Source organism: Myotis myotis, unplaced genomic scaffold (assembly GCF_014108235.1).
Source record: "Myotis myotis isolate mMyoMyo1 unplaced genomic scaffold, mMyoMyo1.p scaffold_m19_p_10, whole genome shotgun sequence".
Taxonomy (NCBI): Eukaryota; Metazoa; Chordata; class Mammalia; order Chiroptera; family Vespertilionidae; genus Myotis; species Myotis myotis.
In genome coordinates this window covers 46,957,814-46,979,975 of record NW_023416314.1, presented here as the reverse complement: position 1 = coordinate 46,979,975, position 22,162 = coordinate 46,957,814, and the positions used below count along the sequence as shown (strand labels likewise).

Below are 22,162 nucleotides of genomic sequence, written 5' to 3'. Positions count from 1 at the left end.
CTCAATGTGGGAATTGAGGGGACAAGAAGAGGTAAACCAAAGTGCTCAAAAGCTATATTTATATGCATAGCTTATGGACACGGTAATAGGGTGGTGAAGACCTAGGGGGGTGGGTAGGAGCTAGGAGGAGGAGGATAGAGAAGGAGGGGAAGGGGAGACATCTGTAATACTATCAATAATAATATATATATTAACTATCTAATAATAGACAAACATGGTAATTAACCGTACCTCCGACACACTTCCCATTGGCTAATCAGGGCGATATGCAAATTAACTGCCGACCAAGATGGCGGCCAGCAGCCAGGCAGCTGAAGCGAACAGGAGGCTTGCTTGCTCCAGTGATGGAGGAAGCCAAGGTTCCCCACCTGCTGCTGCCGGCCTCTGAGCTGCACTCTAAGAAACAGTGTTGCAATTATAGAAGCTAGACAAACCCCAGAAATCGGCTTTAAGCCAGCCGGGCCTCAGAGCTGGAGCTGCAACAGTGTTTCAATTATAGAAGCCAAACAAACCCAGATACCTGCTTTCAGCAGCCGAGGTCTCAGAGCTGGAGCCGAGCCTCGGAGCTAAAGCCAGCTCTCAGTTCCAGTGACAGCCATAGAAGGTAAATAAATCCCAGAATAAAAAAGAAAAAGAAAACAAGGAGAGGTTGGGAGCTTCAGTCACCCGCCAGCCTGAAAACGGCCCTCAGCGCCTCACCCAGACTGGCCAGGCACCCCTGTGGGGACCCCCACCCTGAAGGGGGTGTGACCAGCTGCAAACAGCCATCATCCCCTCATCCAGGCTGGCCAGGCACCCAAGCGGGACCCCCACCCTGATTCGGGACACCCTTCAGGGCAAACTAGCTGGCCCCCACCCGTGCACCAGGCCTCTATCCTATATAGCAGGGTTCCTTAAACTTTTTAAACAGGCTGCCAGTTCACTGTCCCTCAGACCGTTGGAGGGCCGGACTATAGTTTTAAAAAAAAAAAACTATGAACAAATTCCTATGCACACTGCACATATCTTATTTTGAAGTAAAAAAACAAAATGGGAACAAATACAATATTTGTATTTGCATGTGGCCCGCGGGCCGTAGTTTGAGGATCCCTGCTGTCCTATATAATAAAAGCCTAATATGCAAATCAACTGATCGGCAGAAGGACAGGTCGCTATGATGTGCACTGACCAACAGGGGCAGATGCTCAACACAGGAGCTGCCCACAGGCCCCACGCCAGCCAAAGCAGGTGACAGCAGGGAACCCCTCGATCACCCTGCCGTTGGCCCCACAGATCGGCTCTGCTCACTGGCCAGGCCTAGAAACCCTACCTGTGCACAAGTTTTGTGCACTGGGCCTCTAGTATAGTAAAAGGGTAATATGCATACTGACCCTAACAGCAGAATGACCCTAACTGGGAATGACTGGTCACTATGACACACACTGACCACCAGGGGGCAGACGCTCTATGCAGAAGCTGCCCTCTGGTGGTCAGGGTGCTCTCACATGGGAGGAGCTCTGCTCAGCCACAAGCCAGGCTGATGGCTGCCAGTACAGCGGTGGTGGTGGGAGCCTCTCCTGCCTCCTCAGCAGCGCTAAGGATGTCCGACTGCATTTTAGGCCTGCTCCCTGCTGGCAAGTGGACATCCCCCGAGGGCTGCCAGGCTGCCAGAGGGATGCCTGATTGCCATCTTAGGCCCAATCCCCCGGGGAGTGGGCTTAAGCCAGCAGGTGATCATCCCCTGAGGGGTCCCAGACTGCGAGAGGGCACAGGCCGGAGTGAGGGACCCCTCCTCCCGTTCCCCCCCCCCCCCCCCCCCCCGTGCACAAATTTTTGTGCACCAGGCCTCTAGTAAATATATAAAAGCATAGCTCTTATCCCAGATATACTTTTAGCCTAGTGGAGAAACAGGTATTTTTTTAAAATTACAGTGCAGTATAATTAGTGCAGTAATAGAGATACCAAGAGCTAATGTTTAGCTAGCTAGCAAGGGGGAGAAGGGCTTTCCCGGCATAAGGAAGAAGTAAGCAATGTGTAGAACCATGAAAGGCCTTCATGCAATAGTTGTTTGTTGATACTTGAGCATAGGGTTGTAGAAAGTCTTCAGAATGTCATCAGGAAGTAAATCACTTTTCAAAATTAAAGATTAAATATTTATGCTAGTTTTTTAAAGGCAACTATTTAAAAATACCAAAGGAAGACAATGATTGACCGTTTGAGTGCTTGTTGATGAGTGTGCTACGCTTGTTAGAGTTACACATAAAGTATGTAGTTGCTGCATTATATTATTTGAGAACAGTTCCAAAGAATCCTGGTTCAAGACTGTTTTCATTTACTCTGTATGGTGCTTAAGTGCTGCTATTAAATAGCTATCTCTATCTTTGTATCAAATTATCTCTAAAAATAAAAGCATAATATGCTAATTATACCAGACATCCTTCCGGACGAAGCTGGGGCCAGAGGGAAGCCTGAGTCCTGGGTGCCTGCTGGCGGCCAGAGGGAAGCCCGGGTCCCTGGTGCCAGAGAGAAGCCAGTGCCAGCAGTCGGGGGAAGGAAGGCCTACTCTTGCACGAATTTCATGCATCGAGCCTCTAGTCCTTTAATAAATGCAAATGCTCTGAGACAACATATCTATTAAGGGTTATCCTTCATTGTCACAAAGTTCTCTTGTCTAAAATTATATTTGGCTCTTTCAGCACTCTAGAGATTATTCTTCATATAAAATATGGCCACTGCAACATTTAAGAATATGCAACTTATGAATTATGGCAGGACAAATCGCCCCCTTTTTGTGCCCTGTGGCACTTTGTTCATGTCTCTATCCTTTGTGTTTTAACTATTTATTTACCAATCTGCTGTCTTCACTGAACTGTGAGCTCGTAGGAGCCTGCCTCAAATTTATTTATATCCCTCCCTAGAGTTTAGCAATTTCTTATGTATCTCAACAGCTCCATAAAGCTTTAACAGTAGAACACAGGAGGGAATGGGAGAAGCAAGTTTTAGTTAAAAGTGTTATTTCTGCTTCTTGCTTTAATTCCCCAGTTACTCTATACTGTCCTTCCCCTTTGTTTGCTATTCTACTCCTAAGGTCCCTTTTGCTTCCTGGTTCTTAAATTTAGTTGTTAAAGTAGATTTTAATCTGACCGAATCAGAACAGGCACAGACTAGGAATCTAGGCCATTTAGTGTTGGAATAATCTGATGTGATTATCTTAGACCTAGAAAACCAAATATACCCATGTACAATTGCCCAATTCAATTACATTTCTTAACAATTTTTTACTTAGAAGATTTCCATTTCTAACATTTGCAAATAATATTCTCAATTTGTAACATATTAAAATTGCCTCTCAGTGATAGTTACAAAACTAAACTGTAAAATATATAAAGCTTGAATCAGTGAAGGTAGGGATCTTGGTTTTCTTCATTGCTGTCATCTGGTGTATAGAACATAGTAGGTACTCAACAAATATTGATTGGATGAATGATAAATCTTTCTTGTGCCTTGTGTCAAGTCATGACCATTATTATATTCTCTCCATTGTGGCTTGACCAGAAAGGACTATAACAAATTGTTTAAGGCTTCTAAAATATATCCTGTCTTAATACAGGGGCCTTTATTGTCTCAGTTTTCCCATTTGAAAGCTGAGACATAATGTTCTATTATTATTCAGAAAAGGGGAGGATTCTGGAGAAAAGTTCTTGGTGCTGTTTTTTTTTAAATGGGAAACAAATGCATTTGTTAGTGTTTATGTTAGGAATTTTAGAACTTTAACCCTAAAGAAAAGTTAAAATCAGGAAGTAATTTTTCAGAATGTTTTACTATTTGAGTAATCAACAGGATGTGTTTGTACCATTGTACTGAAATCAGTAGTAATTATCACCGGAATGTTTGTTTTTCATATTCTCTCTGTTATTGTGCAGCTTTGGATGGATTCTGGCTAGTGAAGACTAAGTAACAATTCAAGGTTACATAGAAAACTGATTTCCACTTGTAGATGAAAGAAATTGGATTTATGAATAACTATGTAGCTATGAATGCAGCAACAAGCATTGCTAGTTAGGAATAAAAACATTAATGTAATTTCTTAAAATATTTGAGCTATGGGTTGTGGTATGCGTAAATTAGGTATGGGTAAATTATTTTGTATTACACCATATAACCTTTCTGGATAATGAAAACCTTACCCTTTAAGCACTAGGGTATTGTCCCTAACTCATTTCTACTATATGAGACATAACTTCTATCTTAATAAGTTTAGTGTACTATTTCCCCCCTTGATACTATAATTTTTTTCTTAATGATACAAGTAGGATAGAGTCCTTACAAGTGCATGCCTTTCTTCTTCACTTTATTGCTAAAAAATGCTACCCATCCTCTGAGCCTTCAGTTAGTCATACTCTTTTGGCTGATGAAGGGTCTTGCTTCAGTGTTGAAGGCTGCTTGCTGACTGATCAGCGTGGCGATTGCTGAAGGTTGAGGTGGATATGGCTGGCGATTTCTTAAAATAATACAACAGTGAAGTTTGCCACATTGATTGCTTCTTTCACAAAAAATTTCTGTATAGCATGCAATTCTGATTGATAGCATTTTACCCACAATAGAATTTCTTTCAAAATTGGAGTCAATCCTGTCAAAATCTGCCCATGCTTTATCAACTGAGTTTTTTTCACTATTCTAAACCCTTCACGGTCATTTCTGCAATCTTCACAGCATCTTCCTTTGTGTAGTGTACATAATTGTGTGTGCTGTATATGGCTGTTCATCCTGGAGGTTTGTTAACACCAGCATCACCACAAACATGAGTAACGTGTTGTACTAGCCATTACAGTGGCTTCAACATCACTGAGCAATAGGAGTTTTCCAGCTCCATTCTAACCTTAGGGGACACATGACTATACAAATGTGAGATTAGACTTAATAATATATTATAAAACTGTTAATTTTGCTGGATGTGATAACCATAGTGTGGTTATGTAAGATATTATCTCTATTCTTAACAAAAACACAGAAGTATTTAGGGCTAAATGTTATAATGTATACAATTACGTGGCTCAGAAAAATGTGCGCGTGGAGGGTATGTTTAGGTCAGAGAGCACACCAGCACGTAAATGTTAAAGCAAATGGAACAACATTTTGATAATAGGTGAATCATGGTAAAGGCCAGATGGGTGCTTTGTGCATTATTCTTATTCTTGCACCTTTTTCTATAAGTTTTAAATTATTTCCAAAGAAATATTTTAAAAGATACATGTATCCATGATCTAGCTTAATAAATATAGCATCATAAATATAGTTGAAACTTCCTGCATATGCCTACTTGCTGGGGCTGACTAGCAGACCCGGAGCGATGGATGAATGGATTACTCTGACACAACGTTTGCTGTGGAAGAGAAGACTAAGGGACAGCCTGACTAAAGGAACCAGGCAGCCCCAATTGCCTGCCTTGTTATGCTTTTTATTACAGTTTTTATCTTTAGATACAATCAGTAGGGTAAGTAATCTTGGGAGGACACATGTGTTTGTAGTGTCTTTTAAGCAAGGACACCCAAAAATTTAAGCATAAGGATTCCAGTAAACATCCGGGGGTCTGCTCATGCACAGACTTGTTTGGAAAGGTCATGGAATAATTAGGGGCACCGCCTTCGGCACTCCCCTAAGTCAGAATTACGATAAACAGGGCAGGCAACCTTCTGCACACTTCCCTTTTCTCATAATGTCCTCCTTACAAACGTTCCAACCAAGTCTCATGCTTCCCCGCACCTACTCTTCCCAAAGATTAACACATCCTGAATTTGGTGTTGATTAGTCCCAAACATAACTTCATATGTTGACTGTATGTTTCTAATTTATATACACCGAAACAGTAATATGTCATAGTGTTTCATATGATTTAAACAATACATAAATGTTATACTGTATAATCATTTTTACACCTTACTTTTCTCACTCAATATTACACTTAGGAGGGTTATTCATGTTGATATATATGGCGCTTGCTCTCTTATTTTCACTGCTATACAGGTATCCTAAAAGTCTTAATGATGTTTGACAATGTTATATTCACAAATATAAATGCTACAAACTTACCTAAAAAGTTCGTATCACTTGAAAGTTGTATTTACATTTCTTTAATAATCATTGAGTTTTATAAATTTTGAATAATAAATTGCTAGTTTTAATTTTTTTGTTTCAGTCAACATTTGCCATCTTCAATCAGAGAAGTATAGTTTCATAGCATGATTTTGACACTATTCATTTTCACATTTACAGTGTGTCCACTTTTATTATTTCAAGTACTGTTTCAGTGTATTATTTTATTCTTAAGTACATGTGAAAGACTTTCAGTAAATAATGGCATTAATAAGAATTACTGTAATGACTAAGTCATAAGGTATGTGCATCTTAACTTTATTTATATTCTTCTCAGCAATATGTATATAGTTCCTTTTCCTTACCCATCCTCAAAGAAACTTAGAATTATCAGGATTCAATTTCCGTTATTGTTACAGGTTTAAAGTTGTAACTCTTGAATTTATTGGGTTGAATTTTTCTAATTACTAGAGGTGTTGGAGCATCTTTTCATATGTTTATCAGCCATTTTAGTTTCCTCTTCTGTAAATTGTAAGTTCATATTACATTTCACCCTTGAACAGCATGAGAGTTAGGGCCACCGACTCCCTGAGCAGTCAAAAATCCATGTATAACTTTTGACTCTCCCAAACTTAACGACTAAATAGTCTACTGTTGACCAGAAGCATTACTGATGACATGAACAATTGATTAACACATATTTTATATGGTACATGTATTATATACTGTAGTCTTATAATAAAGTAAACTAGAGGAAACAAAATGTTAAGAAAGTCATAAAGAAGAGAAAATATATTTACAATACTTATTGAAAAAAAACCTGAGTATAAGTGGACCCACACAGTTCAAACCAATGTTGTTCAACTATATTCTTTTATGTTGATTTTTTCCTGTTGATTTTAGTGGGGATTTAAAAATCATCTTTTGGGCACTTATCCTTTTACATTTATATACTTCTAGGCAATTTCTCTCAGTCTGAAACTTGTCTCCATTTTTTAAATGTCATTTTTGACAGAAATGTCTTATTTAAAATAATTTATCAATCCTTTCATTTAGGATTTGTGTATTTTACCCTTTCCTTATATAAATTTATAAAGATATTCTCTGACATCTTTTAATGAAAGTTTTAACACCTTTTGATAGTGACTCATGTCACTACTCGGGTGGTGAGTTTAGCAAAATGTTCTTAAGGGCCTGTAGCAGGTATTGTGCTTGGCAGGAGGGGTATATCAGTGAATAAGGCCAGAGCTGTCTTTGAGGAGCTCACATTTTAATGAAAGCGACATCAGACAGAAAGAAAATGGGTGAAAGTAGCAGATATATCAAACTGAAGGAAGTGTTCTGAGAGCCGGATCAGTTCAATTTTGATCACACTGGTGTGGGAGGTGGCGACGCAATTGGAAAAATGGGGATGTAGGTCCATGAAGGCATTTTGACATAGAACTCAGACTTCATCTTGTGAGTAAGTTGTTTTCAAACATTTTTAGCATCAGAATCCCAACTTCAAAGGAAATTAAAGTTAACAAATACAATAATTGTATTAGCCATATTGTCATCTAATATGCCTTGATGATTTACTATGGTACTGTGCTGAGAACCAGGCATTATCCCATTCTTTTTTATAGCAATCTTATAGGATAGCTTTTAATATTATCTTCATTTTACCAACTGTATCTCAGAGGGATTAATATATAAAACATGTTGGAGCAAAGTTTCTCTTACTAAATTGCTTCTGTGGAACAGAATGCTTTTGAAAATCACTACCCCAAAGCATGGGAAAATATTGAAGGGTTTGAGGGATGAAAGTAATTTAATCAGATTTATATTTTATGTCCATGATGCTAGAAACTGTCTGGAGGATAGATTTGAAATTAATAAGGACTGGACTAAAGAAACCAGTTATGAAACTCTTACATTAGTCCAAATGAGAGAAGATTAAAAAGCTGAACTCATAAGTTCAGATATATCATATGGGATAAATTGGAAGTGAGAAAAGAATATGGCAGCCCTAGCTGGTTTGGCTCAGTGGATAGAGTTCTGCCCAAGGACTGAAGGGCCCTGGGTTCGATTCCAGTCAAGGGCACGTACTTCAGTTGCAGGCTCCTCCCCGGCGCCAGACGGTGGTCAGGGCACGTGCAGGAGGCAACCAATCAATGTGTTTCTCTCATATCAATATTTCTCTCTGTCTTCCTCTCTCTTCCATTTTCTCTAAAACTCAATGGAAAAATATCCTTGGGTGAGGATTTTTTTAAAAAAAGAAAAGAGTATAGCAAATAATAATGGGCCATGAAGAAATCTGCATGTGTCACATTGGTTAAGGGAAATACAGAAAGTATTTTACCTTGAGAAAACTAATGGGGTCTCTTAATTTAGTGGGTCCATGTAATTAAGGTTGAACAGATATTTAAAAAGATGGTTCATAATAAAAGAGAAAATAAGAAATGATATACTATTTAACTTGAACTTGATAAGTATGCATGCCATATTTTCTAGAGTTGCCACTAAAAATATAATAAAGGAACCAGCTTATAAATTCCACACTGGTAAAGGGATAAAAGAAGATCCAAGATAAATAGAAATTATAAAGAAAGGGAGGAAAAAGAGGTAGAACAAATAAATATATAAGATACTATGTATGTATATATAGAAATAATCATAGGTGTAGGTTGACTAAATGGTCTGGTTAAAAGACAAAGATTGTCAGACTCGACTTTTAAAAAATTTCAACTATATGCTATTTATAAGAAGTAGAAGGTTAAAATAAAAAAGAAGTAAAAGATTAAAATAAAATAATGGAAAAAGATATGCCAGGAAAATTTCAACAGCAAAGCTGGTGTGGTTATATTAACATTAGACAAATGCTCTTTAAAGAGGGAAAAAGTTATTAGAGCAATGGCAGTGTCTAAAATAGGAATTTAAATACAGACCTTGGAGATTTAGTTGAAAAGAAGGTAATAGTATGTTTCCAAACTATGTTCAATTAGTGTTAAACTGATTTGAAGAGTAAAGACAAAGTTTGGGAAAACAAATCCCATAAGTTGTATGGAATTTATAGTTTAACCAAATATTTTTCTTCAGAGATTTAAAAAATATTGGCTTTTTCATTCCATGTCATTCTAAGTCTGTGTTTGTTGGCAACACATATAAAATTCAGTGCATTTGGTAAACATTTACTCTTGTGTTTTTCAGGAATTCAAAATGTCCTCAGCCTCTTTTGTGCAGTCCTCACGGAAAATAAGGTTCTCTTCCATTCCTCAAGTTTCCAGAGACTCAGTGATGCGTGCAGAGCCCTGGAGTCTTTAATGTTTCCTCTTAAATATAGGTGAGCTTTTTTACTTGTACTTTTATTATTCTCAAATTATGCATTAATTATTAACGATTAGTCAAAACATCATGGCACAATAGTTTGAACTATAAGGTTGTACTTTACAAAGTCACGATTCTGATTGAAATCTAGCCTAGAATTTGGAACTTTTGCAAGCCGTCCATTACTGAGTGTTGATTAATTTAGTGAAAAATTAATTAATTTGAATAGTATTATCAGTAGCATTTATTTCTCTTTGAATATGGTTGGTGATAAAATTAAGTTAGTGCTGTGATTTTTTTAATATTAAAGAATCATTAATTTTAGGGGTATATTGGTATTATCGTTCTATTAAAAAAAAAGAACCCTTATCTTTTTTAGATCCCTACTAAAGTATTTGTATATAATGATAAAATATCTGGATTTGCTTCAAATAATACAGTAGGGAAGAGAATAAAAGTAGGTAGAAATATTGTGCATTAGTAATTGTCATATCGGATTGGATATATGCGGCTTTGTTTTATTTTCTTTCTGTTTCCTGAGAGGTATGTTAAAATTTTTTGATGATAAAAAGTAAAAAATAAAATAGTTTAAACAGTGATGCCTGATAGTGCTATAAGCAGAATATTTTATTCTAATATATTATTTTATTGATTTAATATTCATAACATCTAGGAAACTTAAGTTCATACAAACTAGAAAAAAAGTAGACTACAGATTTTATTTTAAAACTTTAAAAAAAACTTGCCTATGTGCTTTTCTTAACCCTTAGATAAGTACCTTACTTTTTGTACTTTACCACTCTTATTGAATGCAAAGTCAAGTATAGAAAAAAGGAATTTGAATGATTGTTTTATGTAGACAAATCACCAGTGTTGATGGGGAGGGCCCATCAGGGAGTCAGCATTACTCTCTGATTTTATATTTCCATGTAAGGAAAAATGCTTTGAAGCCAGATTAAACACCCAAAGAGACTGCTTGTCTAGGAGGGGTGAAGGATAAGGAAGCTGCCCTGGATTGCACTTATTTAGATCTTATTATAGCTGCTTGTATCATTCTCATGAAGATTTTTTTTAAGTCTGTCCTTTTGAAAAGTAAATAGTAATAACCATGAAAATATTATTGATAATTTCAAAACATAGATAATCTTAAAAAAATTCATAGCATAAAGATGAAAGAAAAATGTTTATATTATGGAAAAACAAATATATCTCACATATATTTTCATTATTTCCAGTTATCCTTATATTCCCATCCTCCCAGCTCAGCTACTAGAAGTTCTAAGTTCGCCAACACCATTCATTATTGGAGTACATTCCATCTTTAAAACTGATGTCCATGAACTTGTAAGTATTTAACTTTAAATTGCCAGTTATTGAGGCCAGAGGTTTATCTTATTACCTTGATTTTTATAACATTTCAACTTATTACTATTTTCAGCTCTATTGCATTCCCTATAGAAAAGATTGGCTGGAAAAAAGCATCATTAAAAAACCTAAACATATTAATTTTTCTATAGCAAATATGAGAGATTTACAAAATGAATTCATTAATATTTTCAAATGCCCTCTCCTGTGGCATATTAAGTTTATCTTCCTGTATTCTTCATCCTGTCTATGGGAAAGGAAGATAAAGTAATCTATATAGCATTCTATTTATACTTTTGTTATGAGTACTTTAATTTATTCATATTTTAAAATTAGGCCTGTATTAATGCTGAATGGTGGATAACTAAAAAGTTAAAAAGCAAAAATTATTTGTAAAAGAGTGAAGGATTTTAGTGGAATGCAGGTTCAGTATGAGCCCCACCAGATTATTCTATTTCTTGCCTTGGCCAGAATGGCTCAGTTGGTTGGAGTGTTATCCCATATACCAAAAGGTCAGGGCACGTAGGGGAGGCTGAAGGTATATGTTTCTCACATTGATGTGTTTTTTTTTCTCTCTCCCTCCCATTCCCTCTCTCTAAAATCAAAAAAAAGTGTATCCTTGGGTGAGGAAAAAAAAATTATTCTACTTCTCATGCCATATGAATAGAAAGAAATACCAAAGAAGAAAATACTCCACATCATTGATTTTTAATCAGTGTGCTGTAACAATTTTTAAAACATGCATTACCTGACTGCTACACGAAGGGATGATTCATGTCCCAGGCAGGACAGTGGGCTAGCCTAAGATTTCAATACACTGTTCATAATGGCATGCATTTAAAACTTACGAATTGTTTATTTCTGGAATTTTCCTTTCAATATTTTCAGACCATTTGACTGAAGGTAGCCTAGACCTCAGAAAGCACAACCACATATAAGGGGGGACTACTGTAGTGTAAACAGAAGCTCAGAAGCCATGAACCCAGCGTTCTTTTACTATGGACAATCAAGAGGCTCTTCCAGCCCTGGCCGGTGTGGCTCAGTGGTGGAGTGTCAGCCCGTGCACCACATGGTCTCGGGTTCAATTCCTTATCAAGGGCACGTACCTGGATTGCCGGTCAATCCTAGGCCCCAGTGTGGGAGGCAACCAATTGATGTGTCTCTCTCACATCTATGATTCTCTCTCTCTCTCTCCCTCCCTCCTTTCCACTCTCTCTAGAAATCAATAGATAAAATATCCTTGGGTGAGGATTAACCAAAAAAAAAAAAAAAGGAAGCTCTTCCACACTTGGTTCTTCTCATTTTGAATTAGTGAAGATCAAATTAATTTGCTCAACAACAAATATATTGTATTAATTATATTAATTTTTATCTCTTTCAGTTAGATGTAATCATAGCAGATTTGGATGGAGGAACTATTAAAATTCCTGAATGTATTCACCTCTCTTCCCTCCCGGAACCACTTCTACATCAGACTCAAGCAGCTCTTTCTTTGGTATGCCATTTTTTAAATAGAAATTTTCTCTTGACTTAAATATAAACAAAGATAATTATAATTAAATATAATGAGCAGTGCAATTACTTTTTAAAAAGGTCTTAAAACATGAATATAGTCTCATGGAGTATTTAGGAGTCTTTACTAAATATTATCTAAAGAATATACTTTGAATTCTAACTGAATATTTGTTGTATATTCATTCTTTCACTCAGCGTATTTACTTAGTACAGAATACTGTCGTAGGTATTGGAAACACACGTGTGAAAACAAGACTAGACTCTGCCTTGAAGTCACTGATTCCCCTAACCCTCCATTAGAAGCCAGCACTTTTTCCTTCTCCTCCAACCTCCTAGTGACATCTCATTCCTCCATGATAGGTGTGCTACTTGCAAAACAGTGGAATGTTGTTTTGCCAATGTTTTCAGGTTACTACAGGAAGATGTTACTTATAGATAGATTAAATGTCCAGCATTCTGTGTAGTGAAGTTTTAAGAAATCTATGGCCTGGATGGTTCTCATTGAAATGAATTTAATTTTTTGTAGTTATTTTACCTTATTTGATTTGTAAAAGCAGAGTATTTTATTTTACTGACAACATTTTTAGGTGCCCATTGATGCATCATCAGAAAATTGAAACTTAGAAATTCTGCATTTTAAGCCATTACTAGAGCTAAAGCCTTCATATTCCCCCCAATATTTCAGTTAATTAATTTTTAATTATACTAAAAAACATAAAAATAAATGCTTGTTTAAAATTTTCAACTATATGGCCAAATAGCTCTGTGGTAGACTATTCCCTTCCCAGAGGTAACTACTGTTTTATAGCTTAGTGTATATTCTTTCAGAACTTTGCATTTTCATTTATATGTACATTGATGCATGTACATATATAGGCTTACATATGTGAATTTTTCTAGAACTTGGGTTTTCATTAAATATTTTCTCTTGGAGATCATTTCACAATAATATATGCAGAACTACCTCAGCGAACTACATTGTAGTTCATGGAAAAAAATATATTGTAATTCATATACTGACACTTTTTCATATGATGTTCCAAGTAGATTAAATAATAGGTTTTATTGACATTAAGATCTTCTGTATAACAAAACTTCTTTGCTTTAGATTCTACACCCAGATTTGGAAGTGGCAGATCATGCTTTCCCCCCTCCACGAACAGCTTTATCCCACTCAAAAATGCTGGTAAGAAGTTTAAGATTTAAGTTTTATGCTTTTAAAGAGAACTGTACTTTTATTTGTACGATTGTTAAAGAAGCTGAATTGCATGGACAACCTAGTGAAAATGAGAGTTAGGTGGACAGCCTAGTAAACAATGCACCAAATTAGAAATCAGGAGAATTGCTACTGACTCACCTCGTGTCCTGCTCAAAGAGGAGTCACAGGGTAGCACACTGACCAGTGGGGAGAAGGGCTAAAACTGTTGTCCTGAGGAAGCATAATAAGTAACAGACAAAAAATCAGAACCGAAGCTATAGCCTGGAAAATTGTGTCAAGCAGCAAATTAAAAAGGTCAGGCAAGGATAAAAAAAAGTGGGGAGAGGGAAACTTACAAAAAATTATAACAGTATTGTTGATAATAGGAGAGAATCAAGTTTGAGGAGTGAGTAGATGAAAATAGTTCCAACTAGAAGCCATAAAAGGGTGAGTAGTAACAGAGATCCCTTTTTAATTTTGCTCAGTGCATCTCTTAGAGATGAGCTTTGTGGCCAAAGAGCTTCATAGAGCTAGACACCTTTGACAAGTTCCTTAAGCATTCTTGACTATTTCCTCATTAATTAAATAAGGGTTGACTAAATAAATCTGTAAGTTTCCTCCCAATTCTAAAACTGTGATTTATATAAAAGCTTGAATTATTAAAACAGTTGAAGTCAGACCTTATTAATATGAGAATACATTTTTATAAGTTGGATAAATTTTGGAAGAATTTTATAAGCTTTAAAAAGTCTTTTTGATTTTTTTCTTTGTATTTGTGATATTCTTTTGGTGGCTATAAAAAGCAAATGACTTGGGAAATATGCCCTTCTTTAGCATGGTGAAAGGGGAGACTGTGACGTGTTTTTTCTGATAGGAAAATTGAATGTACTAAAAGCAAGTTTTGTTTGGTTCAGTTTTAAAAAGAACTATTGAACAGCCTATGCTGCCAACAGTGGAGCAGACTAGATGCCAATCACTCAGGATTGCCACAAATGAGACTGATGTGTAGAAAGCACAGACATACAGATTTATTTAATAATCCCTCAACTTCTTTACAACTTTTTGATTTTGTGATAATTCATTTTATTTTTTAAGAAATTCAATTACCTAACATGTTTCTTCTTATATTTTCAGGATAAAGAAGTACGTGCAGTTTTTCTTAGATTATTTGCACAACTTTTCCAAGGATATAGATCATGCCTACAGCTTATAAGAATTCATGCAGAACCAGTGATACATTTTCACAAGGTAAGGTACAGAACTATATGGAATCTGTCCAAAATGTAGACTCCAATTAAATAAAACAACTTGATTGTCCTTTTCTGGCCATGGATTTTCCCTTTAATTTATCAAATGGGGTTATTTAAAATATCTGTGTGGTTAAATGATGATTTTTTTCCTTTTTATTGAATTTATTGGGGTGATAATTCTTTGACGAGGTATAGTTTTTAATCAAATGAATGCACTATTTACAGACAAAATTAGGCTAGTACAAAGTAGAGTCTATTCAGGTGCACAATTCTACAACACGTCATCTGTTCACTGTATTGATAATTTTTAATAATACTATGGAACTAATATGTTTTCATTCAGATTGTAATGTTAACTTTAAATTGGTTTTCTCTTAAAATTGAGTGTTAATTTTTGATTTCTCCTGCTTTACAGACAGATTCATTTTTATTCTTTTCAATACCTGTAGTATCTCAGGTATCAAAAACCTTTTTAAGAGAACTATCATTTATAATAACACATTTTTGCATGAAGACACTTATTCAAGCTTTATCTTTCTACTAGAGCCCCGGTACACGGATTCGTGGGGTCCCTTAGCCTGGCCTGCATCCTCTCGCAATCCAGGACCCCTGTGGGGATGTCAGAGAGCCAGTTTCGGCCCAATCCCCACAGGCCAGGCTGAGGAACCCCACCAGTGCACAAATCCATGCACCAGGCCGGTTTCGGCCTGACCCCCGCAGGCCAGGCTGAGGAACCCCACTGATGTACGAATCTGTGCACTGGGCCTCTAGTATGCATATAAGATCTTTGGTTAATCTCTTCCCACCCTCCCCCCAGCAGCATCCTAACCCACAGCCAATTCTGCGAGGAATCGGGCTCCCTCCTCTCTGGGTCCGGGGTACCGGTGAAGGAGATTCGGGGCCAACAATGCCCCAGCAGCAACCTAACCCATGGCCGAATCCTCGAGGAATCGGGCTCCCTTCTCTACTGGTCAGAGCGTCTGCCCCCTCATGGTCATTGCATGCCATAGCTACCGAGCTACCGGTCGAATGGTCGACAATCACTTAGGCTTTTATATATATAGATAGATTATATTTTATTTTGACCATCGATTCATTATTGAGTGATAAATTATTCATTTCACATTTTCTTTCTTTACAGACAGCTTTTTTGGGGCAGCGTGGTTTGGTTGAAAATGATTTCCTCACTAAAGTTCTCAATGGAATGGCGTTTGCAGGTTTTGTTTCAGAAAGAGGCCCTCCCTATAGATCCTGTGATCTCTTTGATGAGGTACAGTTTTTATCAAATGAATACATTATTTATAGACAAAATTAGGCTGGTACAAAGAAGTAGTATTTTAAACTTTTAATCAAAATTATAACTGTTATACATTAAATATCAAATAATCCAAATATTATTACTATTATGCTTATCAGATCTTGGTATTTAATATGTGGATTAGAACAATTAGAAAAAATATAACTATGGGATATCTCAGACATACATAGAATCTTGAACAACTTAATTTTAAATTGTTGATTAAAATCTTTTTGAAAAAATTGACAGTGATTGTGTAAGTAGAACATTTATTTTTTAAGGCAATAACACAATTCCTTTATTGGTTTCATAGAGAAAAAGTCAAAGTTTTATGAGTAGATATGTGACTTTAAGCAGTTATATATTGTCCATCAGTGTCCTAGAGACATAATTTAGCTTAATAGCATTCTTACTGATATCCGTGATAGCTCCCTTGGGAGATATTAAATATATAAAAGACAGATTTAAGTCTCTACCAAGGAATTGGCCATAGAAAGGGAAAGTTAGAACAGATGCTATTTTGTGTTCATTGTGATTTCTCTTATTTTAATGCATCTTTCCATTTAACTATGTTCATAGAAGCCCATTCTCATGGCTAGAATGAGGAAAGTTACTCCCATTCCAGTTTCTGAAAGAGTACTGTATTTGAACCAATAAATGTAAAGTTCCTTGAAGTCTGTAAAAGAAAACACTCCTAGCACCCAAGATCGTAGAGAATAGTAATAGTGATCATATTTTGGAGTTGCTGGTTTTATTTTATGTAGAGAAGTTAGGATTCATGGTCTTAAAGATCCTTGGTTCAGAGAAGAATCTTTTGTTTTTATTACATAGAGATAATTAAGTAGTCACAGGTGAAATTGAAAAAAGAGGCACATGTTTTAATTCTGAGTATGGAGAATTGCACCAAATGCTTTAATTAATAGTAAAAAAAAAAAAATCATATGAGGATTTAGGAGCAATTGCCCTGAGGTGGACAATTATTTCTTACAGTTATTGATCACTAATTCTCTAATACCAACATTAAATATGATTGATCATTGGTTATCTAATATTAACATATATCAGCCTTTAGATCAGTGGTTCTCAACCTTTCTAACGTCACGACCCTTTAATACAGTTCCTCATGTTGTGGTAACCCCCAACCATAAAATTATTTTCGTTACTACTTCATAACTATAATTTTGCTACTGTTATGAATCGTAATGTAAATATCTGATATGCTATATGTGTTTTCCAATGGTCGCGACCCACAGGTTGAGAACTGCTGCTTTAGATCCTAAATAATTGAGATATAATGTTTTTGGGGTTAAATTGGATGCTCTTCATACTCTTTTCTAGCTCTTCCATTTTATTAGTCTCTGCAGCATTTTAAATAATAATATTTGTTTATATACCCCCTTTCTTTTCTATCCAAATTCTCTCCTCTGGCAGTTTCATCACAACTAATAATTCATATTAATTACTTTTTAAAAACTTGCTTGCTACAGCCTCTGACTATTTTTGTACGTCCTTCCCTTGCCTGGAGTGCCCTCCCTCTACCTTTCAGTCTGACCATGACCGTCCGTTCTTCATACTTTGCTCTTATCTCACCACCTCCCCAAAGTACATTGGAAGTCTACTAGTCTGCATTGAGCTTTATTTTGTATCTCTTACTTCATCTGGCAGCTTATCTTGTATTATTTGCTTTTATATCCTTTAGGTTAGAAACATTATATTAGAAACAATGATAAGTCAAGGACCTTGTCCAAGATTCCTATTGCGTCTCTTAATGTTCATCTTGTTCTAGGTTCTGCCAGCAGTGATGATTTTTGGCATCTTGTTGATGTTACTTGAAAACTAGTTCATATGCATACTTGTCAAGTGCTTAAAAGCAGTGAGACATCAGACCTAAGTAATTTTTTGTCTAGCGCCTTTAGCCACTTAGCTGGTTTGCATTAGAATGTGTTTTTGTAGGAAAGTGTTGTGTGCTTCTGAGAAAGGGATCCTTGTTCTCATTTAGCCTGGGCAGCCTACCACATGACAGGATTATGAAGTTTTGAGAAGCAGCTTATCCCCACACTCCATCAAATAGGCCTGTTAGAAAGAAAAGTGTTTGCCCTGGTTTGACAGTCTTTCTGAATCCTGGCCTAGAATAGGTGAAGTCATGGCTTTATATGTCTGTCTATTCCAGTAAATCTAGTAGTTCCTAGAAGAAAATATCTTATACCCTTTTTAAAAAATTCATCCATCTACCCCCTCCTCCTCACACATTTTTTTCCTGTCAGTACTCTTCTCCCTACTCCAAATATACACTCTCAGTTCTCCCAGCTATTTCTTTAGTAGGGACATGGATTAGAGTTTATATAATTTGAGAACTGGAAGGAGCCTAAAGATCATCTTGTTCCTACATCCAACATTAGAGATGAAGAAACTGGAGCTTAGGAGTTTTAGTGACTTTTTCTAAATTTCACTGTCAGCAGAGCTGGAACCAGCATCTGAGTGACCTGACATTTGGTTCGTGTTTTGTGAGTTAGGGACATGTTTGGTGACTTTCTGACCACCCACACTTCTCAAAGTGAGAAATATCTAAGTGAGGCCTGGAGAATGAAAGGGTCTCTGAGTTCCAGAAATGACTTTTCCAAGAGGAAATAGGGCCCTAAATCATCAGGGAGAGACCACTGGACATCCAATGACTGGGTAGACTCCATGCATCTAGAATAGAGGTGAAGCTCAGCAAAAATCTAAAATATTATTTTAGTAATAGCATATATTTTGGATGCTTCTTGGTTTGCTAATTGTATGAAATTATCACACAATTTTCTAATTCAGCATATCTTAGAATTGATGTTTTGCCATTTCATTCTTTTTTTAAGCTGGTAGCTTTTGAAGTAGAGCGAATTAAAGTTGAAGAAAATAACCCACTGAAGATGATAAAGCATGTCAGAGAACTTGCTGAGCAACTGTTCAAAAATGTAAGTAAGTATATTTATTTAGACAGTCATTAATTTTTAAAGTGCTAATTAAGTATTTTGTTTGAGAAACTGAAAAGCTTCATCTTTCCAGTGATTATATTCTTGTTCTAACTTCAGACCTTTGGGACGATAAGTTAATAAGATATTACGGTTGCTACTGTGCATCAAAATAGATCTTTTTTTTTTTTTAATGCTTTTCCTATCAATTATTGCATTATAAAAACTTCTTAGTTACAATTTTCCATTTGTCATTTGCCCTCATTGTGATTTTCATTTAGGTTTCTATCTTCATAAGAGTAAATTTGGGCATTTATTTAAGACATAACTATTATACCCATTGGAGACCAGAACTACCTCAGACACAACTGCCCCATGTCCTCTGCTTTAGCTTAATAGTGAGGGTCCACTGGATCAGGAAAATGATTTGAGTTGAATTGTTTTGAACAGACAGGGCGTGAAATGCTAAAAGACAGCAGATTGTCCAGTCACCAACTATAAAAACTCAAGGGTGAAAATATTCTCCATATAACAGAAGTGCAATAAGTGTAAAAGATTAATATTTCACATTGGTAACGTGTGAAATAATAATTTGGATACCAAGAAAGAAGATAACCTAACATGACAGGGTGGTTATGTGCATGTGGAAAAATGGCTAATGATTATAACTCCTTCCTCTGCTTATAAAGCTTTTACAGAGTCAAATCCTTTTACTAAAAAAAGGAAAGTAAGGGGAAAGTTGAGGGAAGTATTTTTTCATCTGTCTTTTTTTTTCTAGAGAGGAAGGGAGAGGGAGAGAGATAGAAACATCAATGATGAGAGAGAATCGTTGATCAGCTGCCTCCTGCACACCCCACACTGGGGATCAAGCCCCCAACTCGGGACCCTTCAGTCCACAGGCTGACACTCTATCCACTGAGCCAAACTAGATAAGGTGGAAATATTTTTCAGGAGAATAGTTAAGAAGGATGTGGGACCCATATCCTGGTATTGTTTAACTTAATTATTTGCATAGGTTCACCTTTTTGGATGTTGGGTCATTATTAGTCACATCCCTTCAAAATCTGAGAACCAAATTGTGTTTCTTTATTCAATTATTTATAAATTTTATTTCTGAAGTTACTTTAAAATGTATCCTTTGGGTGGATGCCCTACATTCCACATATAAATGTCCAATACTGTAATTAATCTATTTCTTGATTAGTATGCTAGAACTTGGGGAAAATTCTGTCAGAAGGAAAACTTGTGTTCTGTGCTGGTCTTTGCCATTTATGATGGCTGTGTACAACTAATGTATAGCATGAACACATGAGACAGTTCTAGTGGCTTATTGTAATAATAAATGGTGTTTAAAGCAAACATGCCAGGAATGGGATTAAGCACATAGTATATCATCTCTAGTCCTCATATCAGTTATGTAAGATATAGGTGTCATTACCCCCATTTACTGGGGATAATTGGCTCAGGATTGTAAATGGCTATTAAGTAATTGAATCCAGATTTTAAATTCAGGAATTATTATCTATCCAATTCCTAAGTTGATGTTCGTTCACTCCATTAGGCTGGCTCATCTTCAACTAGAAAAAATGTGGTATTTCCAATGGCTGATTTTATAGTTTGTTCTTTATAAAGCACTTTAACGTACTTTCTCATATGATCTTGGAGGTTACCCTGTACCCTGTGAGGTAGATAGTGATATTGATGTTGATAAGTGAGGAAACTGAATATTAGAAAGCTTTTTTCCTTGCCCACTTGGAATGATTTATTGATATATTTCAAAAAGTAAAAAAACATTAACTGGGAGTCAGTGTTTAATACTCTGGGACTGATTCCTTTAATACTGAATGTTTATTCCTTAGATCTTTGCAAACCTATTCCAGAACTGCAACATTTTATAGCCAGTAAGTGACCAGAGCTGGGCTTCTGACACACGTTTGTCCTGTTACAAGACTGAGTACACAATGCGTGTTAGGGAGTATACCAAGCCACTTCAGTGCAGAAATGAAATAAATTTTTTCTGGCCATTCTAGACCTTAAATTTTGTGATACATAGCTAACACAAAGCCAACACAAAAAAGAAAACTGCAGTAAAATATCTACTACTTATGTATTCTTAAAGGTGAATGCAAAGCATGAACAGCCCCTGTCCTTTAACACTGTTAAAGAGGTCATCACGAGGGACTGTATGGAATCGCCCTTCAAATGAACTCTACATTTCTTGAGCACTTATTGGGCTTCTTTCCTCCCACAATCCAATTCTATTTCATTTCATTTCATTAATTCCATTCATTCAGTATGTATTTATTCAGCACCTACTATTGCCAGCATTTTCTAGGTACATGATTCCCCTAATATCCTTGAGAGGAGGATACATGATGAGTGAGAATTTGAGAATATCCCAATAGATTGTCATCAGACTTTCTATAACGCTTTCTAGTTTTAAGAATTTAAAGTCCTTGATGATCCCAACATTCCTGAAGTAAATACTTGACAAAGTTGGAAAGCAGAGCACGATAGTCATGCAGGAAGTTGAGGGGAGGGAGGAAGGATGGTTTTAATGCAAGGGAAATCAGCCAGATGTTTCCATTTTTAACTAGCCAGTATTCTTTTTTAAATCAAATTTCTAGAATTCCCTCTGGTAAGCAAGAGCCAATCATAATTTGACTGTTTTCTTATTATTGGGTTATAATCGGGACCTGGTGGTTCCATTCTGATGTTTGTAAATACTTTATTGCACTGAGGTTTGATATGTGTATCTAGCATCTCTCCTTTACTTCCCTTTGAAATACCTCAAAAATGGACCTTAATTTTTCAATTTCTTCTTGCCACTCCTTTATATTGCTTCTTAGTGAGTAGGAATGAATTGTAGGAATGTGAGCAAATGTGAGTAGGGTGAATTGTAACTGGGTCTAGCTGCTATTTGACTTTCTGGAGCTCCCTAAATAATTAAAAAAAATGTATTTGGTGACTGGTGGAGGGGGGGGAAATGGGAAAGTGGAAAGAAGGGAAAGAAAAGGACTAACTCCATTACAGACAAATTGGGTAAGCATTAATAAGGTTTATACCATGAAGATTATTTGCTATACATTTTTACAGTTTTTCTTTCCTTGCCCAGTTGACAATACTGCGTCCACCCACCTTGGCTTTCAGAATCTTCAATGTCTGAATGACAGCACATTTAGTTACTTACCGCTCTATCCCTATGATTCTT

At 36.3% G+C, this 22,162-nt stretch overlaps 1 protein-coding gene across 9 annotated transcripts in view; it reads left to right on the top strand.

The window, feature by feature from the left end:
• SBF2 (SET binding factor 2) overlaps window positions 1–22,162 on the top strand; it is a 357,871-nt gene that overhangs the window by 175,949 nt on the left and 159,760 nt on the right. For 7 of the 9 annotated variants that reach the window (XM_036325356.1, XM_036325354.1, XM_036325352.1 and 4 more), the window contains 7 exons: window positions 9,262–9,394; window positions 10,614–10,722; window positions 12,125–12,238; window positions 13,367–13,444; window positions 14,591–14,704; window positions 15,848–15,976; window positions 18,856–18,954. In XM_036325356.1, coding sequence (XP_036181249.1) covers window positions 9,262–9,394; window positions 10,614–10,722; window positions 12,125–12,238; window positions 13,367–13,444; window positions 14,591–14,704; window positions 15,848–15,976; window positions 18,856–18,954 — 776 coding nt within the window. The remainder of the gene's footprint in view (window positions 1–9,261; window positions 9,395–10,613; window positions 10,723–12,124; window positions 12,239–13,366; window positions 13,445–14,590; window positions 14,705–15,847; window positions 15,977–18,855; window positions 18,955–22,162) is intronic. The other 2 variants (XM_036325358.1, XM_036325355.1) reach the window with 1 other exon arrangement.